General features: G+C 41.5%; 1 protein-coding gene across 1 annotated transcript in view; it reads right to left on the bottom strand.

Moving 5' to 3' along the window:
- Positions 1–4523: 4523 nt before the first annotated feature.
- Positions 4524–7252, bottom strand: part of LOC117796994 (probable inactive serine protease 58) — a 37439-nt gene continuing 34710 nt past the window's right edge. Inside the window, exons 4-5 of the mRNA XM_034647285.1 lie at positions 5376–5512; positions 4524–4987 (exon numbers count right to left, since the gene is read on the bottom strand). Of these exons, the coding sequence (XP_034503176.1) occupies positions 4838–4987; positions 5376–5512 (287 nt within the window). The 3' untranslated portion in view covers positions 4524–4837. The remainder of the gene's footprint in view (positions 4988–5375; positions 5513–7252) is intronic.

Raw genomic sequence — 7252 nt, 5'->3', positions numbered from 1 at the left:
AATTATCATATGGCTTCACTCATATCTGAAACATAAGGAATAGAGCAGAGGAANATGAAGGGATAAAGAAGATGTGATGCATATATACAATGGAATGCTACTCAGTCATCAGAAAGGATGAATACCCATCATTTGCATCGACATGGATGGAACTGGAGGGGATTAGGCTAAGTGGAATAAGTCAAGCAGAGAAAGACAATTATCATATGGCTTCACTCATATCTGAAACATAAGGAATAGAGCAGAGGAACATAGGGGAAGGGAGGGAAAACTGAAGGGGAAGAAATCAGAGAGGGAGACAAACCATAAGAGACTCTGGACTCCGGAAAACAAATTGAGGGTTACAGAAGGGAGGTGGTTGGGGAGATGGGGTGACCGGGTGATGGGTATTAAGGAGGGCACGTGTTGTGATGAGCACTGAGTGTTATGTGCAACTAATGAATCACTGAACACTACAACAAAAACATGATGCACTATATGCTCGCTAACTGAACATAATACAAAAAATTAAAAAAAAATAAATCTCTAAATAAAGAAGGAAAGCATGAAGTATAAATTACTTAATACATAAATAGATAAATTATAAGTCCCTTTGACATCCTCCCAACCACTCACATTCACCAGCAGTGAGTGTTATAGGAAGAAGATATGGGGGAGAGATGGCAAAAAGAACATAACTCGAGACTCCAAGGCTTTTGTAGTGCTAGTATTATCAGGACAGTGATAGTCCATGGACCAGTGCTAGGTCCTGAACTATTCATTACTGTTCTGTGAAAAAAACATGACAAACCTGCAAGTAGATATTTAGAAACATTTACAGCAATTTGGCTTGGTGTGAGATCCAGATGCAAATCCAAGGGCTGCTGCTGACTGACTTCAAACAAACACATCCCTGAACTTCAGTTGCCTTATGAGAATAAAGATGGTCTTTTCGAGGCAGAGGCAAGGATTAAAGACCTGCCATGATTTGAAAGTTACAAAGCGAGGGCAGTAAGGGTAAGGAATAAGTTGGAAACGCGGCAAGGAGAGACATGAAGCAAAGCTACAGGGAGAGGTGAGAGACAAACCCACACCACAGAGCAGCCCACAGCAGGGCAAGAACAGTGGGAGTTTATCTGCGTGGCTCCCCTGTCTCATTTCTCATTGGTCAAGGCTCATGCCCCAGGTTACAAATACTCAGAATTCGTGATGATACCATCTTCCCCTTATCAGTCACTCAGAAAGCCCAAAATAAGGCCTAAAAGTGTTCCTTTGTATACAAGCTTTAAAGTAGTGTGGCAGCTTGGAGTGGATAGGCTCAGCTTAGGGACATGAGAGCTATTCACGCTCAGAGTTTCAACTCGGCCTCCAGCCAGTTTACAGAGCCCCGAAAAGGTGGTAGCAGTATGATCAAGGAGACAGGCAAAGCCTTTGAAAACAAAGAAGCAGTTGGGGTCTGAGGAGATGCAGAATGTCTGTTCTAATAAAAATAACTCCACATGTATTCCATGAAAATTAATAAGAATGAATATATAAAACACTTAGCACACATTTGTCTAGACTGATGGCAGAGACAGAAGGAACTTTGGAAACTGTATCACTTGAGATATTTTTAATTATAGCAATGGAAAGCCCAATTCAAGTTGTCTTAAACACTGAAAGGGATTTCATAGTGGATTATATAACTGAAAACATCCGGAGAGAAGACTTAAATTCTGGACTGGTTTTATCAGGACTTCTGCTACATTTCTGGGCGATTCTCTTGTTTTGACGTCTGTGGATGCACTTCATCCTCAGGCAGCTTCCCTGATGGTTGCCAAGTGACAGGAGCAACTCTGATCAGTCTCATTCACCTGCCACACTGCCCAAAACAAGGTCTCAACATGGACTCATTACAGTGTTATCTCAACACTGAGTGTAGAGGGACTGATGTTTAATAAGCCAAACTGCATCATGTATCCATCCCCAAACCAAACTCAGGGAATTCACTGATAAGTTTAAGTCAATGCAGACTGCACCCTAGAGCATGACTATGACCTAACAGAGGAGGCATGAAGTGGACGCTGGGAGAGCAGTCAGTGTCCACCACCGAGAACATCAGGTCTAACTCTTGTGTTATAAATTAAGCAAATCTAAAAACCAAAGCTCATTGATTTTCCAAATGTACAGTTTGTCAATTCTAGGCTAAGAACTGAACCACAGTCAACCGAAACTGAGTATTAATCCCCTACATATTTCCAAAGAAGGACGTGGACTGAGGAAAAAAAGTTTGATGCCAGAAGCACGTAAATGGTAGGCAAGTATGTGTTAATAAAAATGGTGAGCTTACAAGAGTTTACCCAGGGAACCAACAGAAATGAAGGCCCATAATCACACTGAGGGGTAAATAAAAGCCAAATATGTAACATATTCACATGAGTTTAGAAGGGGATCTTTGAAGTACTATACAAATAAAAGTATGTACCCAAGAGGTGATCCCTATCCTCCTGATCTGAAGGTCAGACATGACTGAATCATAAGGTTGGAGACAAGATGGAGAACCAGACTGCAGAGAAAAGCCATCCACTTGAACAAACAGGGCAAGCATTCCTGCTACCATTGTTATGTTCTTCAATTATGATACTAAAATCTGTAGCTTGGTATCAAGGATCCATTCAAATGAAAAGTATTTAAACTACAGAGAAGGTCATGGAACATTAGCCCTAGCCCATGTAAAGAGAAAAAAGAGCTAGAAAGAAAATGAGCAGTTGTTGGTGGACATGTCAGGAGAGAAAGGCAGATGTGATACCTGAAATTCTTAGTAGACTAACGTAAAATGGAAAATAGTTTTAAAAAAAAGGAAAAGAGAAAAAAGTCTTTGGAATCAATCATATACAGGATTGGAGTTTAGGTGAAATTGATAGGATAATTAGAAAAGTATTCACACACTCCAAAAATTAGTAGTGTGATAAACAGTCCTGGTTCAGTTAGATACACAGATGTGATGAGATGATGATTAGATAGATAATAGATGATAGATACAGACAGATGATAGATAGATAGATAGATAGATAGATAGATAGATAGATAGATAGATAATAGATAGTAAAACAGACAGCTGGATAGATAGGTAGACTTGCCTTTTCCTTTTCAAATTGAGGAATGAGATGAGAAAGAGAGAAGGTAATTCATACACAAAAAACTCAAGTCCAGAAGATATAAAGAAGCAAGAAGGCCCCAAATTGAAGAATTTATGACCCAATAAATAAGAAAAGGCTTGTAATTAAAACACATGACAGCCTGGAACAACAGCAGTAGAATGGAGAAAGGTCTGTAAGCATGAAACCAGAAAACAGAGGACAGGACTCAGGGTAGGTCGTTAGGAAGATTATCCCAGTAAGAAGTTTCCTTGCAACTAGTTCAGACAATACACAACTTGGCATATGGCAAGGATGAAAAGGATTGTTAGTAACCAGGAGTAGTAGGAATTAACTAGGCACCAAAGGGTGAAAGAGGTGGAAAGTGTCAAAATTAGTAGCCGCTGTTAATTCCTACACTGTTCCTCTGCATATAATGCAATTCCCACATTATCTCTAATCCAAATGAGAGTCTTTAAAAGATAAATGTTTTGCATGGTGCACTGGATGTTATACACAACTAATGAATCATCGAACGTTACATCAAAAACCAGGGATGTACTGTATGGTGACTAACATAATATAATAAAAAAATATTAAAAAATAAATAAATAAATAAATAAATACTAAAAAAAGATAAATGCTTTGATTTTGTGAATCTGTAAAAATAGGTGATTTAATCAACTGGATAGCAATTTGAATTTTAAGAATTCCCAATATTTCACAGCACGGGGCAAAATAAAAATGCATTTCACACTTCAGAGACAAATTTCCTGAATGTTCAATATTTTATATGAGAATGGATAGGCTTTAGTTTAAAATCAGTTTAATCTCTCATGGATTAATGAAAAATAGTATGTGGAAAACACATTTTTGGAATGACAAGCGTCTTCTGAGTGTGCTTGTGGATGAAAGTGTGTGCTCATGAGTGCAGGCACTGTACAGATGTATGCAGGGCATGTATGAAAGCTCCCAGGCAAAATCCGCATGAACGCCACCACTTTGCCCCCCTTTAAGCAAGTATGTGTGATTTTAAATAAAAAGCCGTAAACCAGAAGGAAAATGTATTGGAAAAAAATCCCATCCTATCGTTTACGAATATGAATTACAGCTTTCATTCAAAATACAAAAGTCCTTATTTGTTCCAAATATTACAATGACCTTTGGGTGGTCTCAGTAAACCTAAGCAAACCTAAATTCTATAGATCTTTTAAGTAGCTAATGGGAACTAACTACAACCATCTATACACACACAAACGTACACACACACACACGTACGCACACACTTACACAGGAGACACTTGGTCATCAGAAAAACTGCTAATAATCTAACCAACTTTTGGCAAATTATTGCTCAGCTATATGGTTACACTTTGCCCAAACAGACTCCTGGTAGTTATTATCCCTCATTTCCACTTGTTTTTTTGTGTTCTTAAGATAAGGCAGAGAGTATTTTAACAGAAATATCTGAGTTGGTAGAATCCAAATAGATTCCTGGGTGAATTCCACCTCCTGAGACCAGCACTCATGTTTTCAATGTTATAAACATTTAGTCATGAGTTAGGAATAAGTGAAGGAGCAGTTAAAGAGACTAGAGTCATGCCAACATGCAGGAGTCATCGACGATCTCTTTTGGAACTCCAATCAAACCTAGATCCTAGGAAAGACTGGGACTGAGATACATAATGGGGTTGCTGTGGATCAGCTGCGAGGTAAGGGTGTCAATGGAGCTCTATATCAGCTTATTTTGTAGACATAATGTTCTTGATCCATGGAACGTAGTTGTATAGGTCAGTGAAGACAACAGTGTATCCTGTTAGAATACATCCAGTTTCCCAAGACAAAATTCCTTGTAATTCACCGCCACATATGGCTGGTGCAGCTGTGACCACCTGCCAGATAGAGTAGAGGGATCAGAAATTCCTTCCCACCTGAGATTTCCTCAACACCTGAACAAAAATGAAAGTTACTACATTTGCCATGCAAAGGTGTCCAAGATATAAGAATACAGTATGAAAGCTTCTTTCCATTGCACTAATGACCCCTAAACCTCCCAGTCATCCCTACATGGATATTTCCAAGCAGTAGCTGGAAGATAGCTTTCCACCCAAAAATCTACTTCATTCATCTCTATCACAGGGTGGAGAAGAAAGAGTCATCATTCTTCAGCCCCCTTACTCTCTGAGTTCCTAGCCTGACTGAAAAATCCAGCCTCTCAAAGGATGAGAGACACAAAGAGTATAGACTGAGCTTAGGGGCAAATGAAGTAAGAAGACTCACCTTGCAGGGCTCTTGGCTTCCTAGCGTGGGTCCTATACAGAACATGTCTTCAAGCAGTTTTTCACCCAGTATTTTTTTGCAGTTTATATTAGACCTCAATTGGATCCCGACTCTTCGCAGCTTATAGTTTGAATTTCCTAAGCACAAGAAATAAGGAGACTTTGATTCCTGTTTGCCTTTTCATAAGGCATCCTGCCTCCTCCTTCAGGGCTTCCGCTCAGTAAGAACGAATGACCATGGATCAAACACATCCTCCTGCTCAATTTATCATCTCTGACAGATGATCAGCATAGGGGTGGTTGCTAAGACACTCCATACATCAAACAAGATCTGAATCCAAGCTCTGTCATTGCCAAGTTCATGATCTTGGATAATTAATTTCCCTGAGTCTTAGTTTCCTGTCTTATGAGATATAAATCCCAAGGAAACTTATCTACATGATTATGTGATGATAACTATATAATATGTATAGGACGCTTTGTGCCTGGTACATAATTAGTGATTGACAAATGGTAGTCACTACCATTGTTGTAATTGATAACAATATCACTCCTGTTAGGTAAAGGGAAAATATGATTCTCACAAATTTGCAAATTAAGATTCAAAGAAGTGAAAGAATTTGTTCATAAACCTATAACAAGTGTTAGAATCAGAGGGGCGGGAGTTAAGATGGCAGAGGAGTAGGGGACCCCTTTTTCAGCCGGTCCCCTGAGTCGAGTTGGATGATCGGTACCAGACCAGCCTGAACATCCATAGAATCAGCCTGAGACGCAGGAAGATTCATCTGGATCTCTACAAATGAACATCTCCAGTGCTGAGTATTGAGGTACGAAGCGGGGTGCCGTGAAACCATAAACAGATATCGGAAGATAAACGGAAGGGGGAGGGAGCCGCCGCGTTCGGGTGCCGGGAAGCAGTAGCCACCTGCACGGGGGAGCGGGTGGATTCACGGATGGCACCCGCGAGAGAGCAGACTGAGACCGTGAGTGGGGAACGCGCGCCACCAGACTGAGGGCCGGAGCTTCAGAGCACGCAGGGGTGGCTGGCGGCTGGTGGTGTTAGAAACAAAAAGGACAGAGATGCACAGGCCCTGGAAGTGAGGGCTGGGATGCCAGGTATGGGGCGCACATCCTGGGACACTGCAGGGTTGAGCAGCACCAACAGTAATGGAGTTAAGTGGCCAGAACATCAGTGGAGAATGGTCCACGATCCCTCTGTTCTGAGACAGAGGCTGAGATTCTGCCGTTGTTGCTCTGACTCTCAAAAGAGGCATAGCAAACCACCAGGGAAAGCTGCCAGAGAACAAAAGCCTGGAAATACCAGCTCACAGTGTGCCCATCCCCATCCCCCCTAGCAGGGGACACGTAGACTCTACCCAAACAGGGTAGCCTGAGTATCGGCGCGGTAGGCCCCTCCCCCAGAAGGCAGGTGAAAAATCAAAAAGCCCACATTCCAGGGCGCCTGGGTGGTGCAGTCCTTAAGCGTCTGTGTTTGGCCCAGGGCATGATCCCGGCGTTCCGGAATCAAGTCCCGCATCAGGCTCCTCCTCTGAAAGCCTGCTTCTTCCTCTCCCACTCCCCTGCTTGTGTTCCCTCTCTCGCTGGCTGTCTCTCTGTCACATAAATAAATAAACTTTAAAAAAAAAAAAAAAAAAGAAGCCCACATCCCTAAGATCCCTATAAAACAAGGGCGCACGGCCTGGGTCCCAGTCAATAACTTGGGCTCTGGACAACCTCGCAACCTTTCCTCATCAGAATGACAAGAAGGAGAAGTCCCCCCCAGCAAGGAAAAGACAATGAGTCTGTGGCCACTGCCACAGAACTAATGGATATGGATATAACCAAATTATCAGAAATGGAATTCAGAGTAACAATGGT

The sequence above is a fragment of the Ailuropoda melanoleuca genome, chromosome 1 (genome assembly GCF_002007445.2).
Source record: "Ailuropoda melanoleuca isolate Jingjing chromosome 1, ASM200744v2, whole genome shotgun sequence".
Classification (NCBI taxonomy): domain Eukaryota; kingdom Metazoa; phylum Chordata; class Mammalia; order Carnivora; family Ursidae; genus Ailuropoda; species Ailuropoda melanoleuca.
This window is presented reverse-complemented; position numbering and strand designations above follow the sequence as displayed.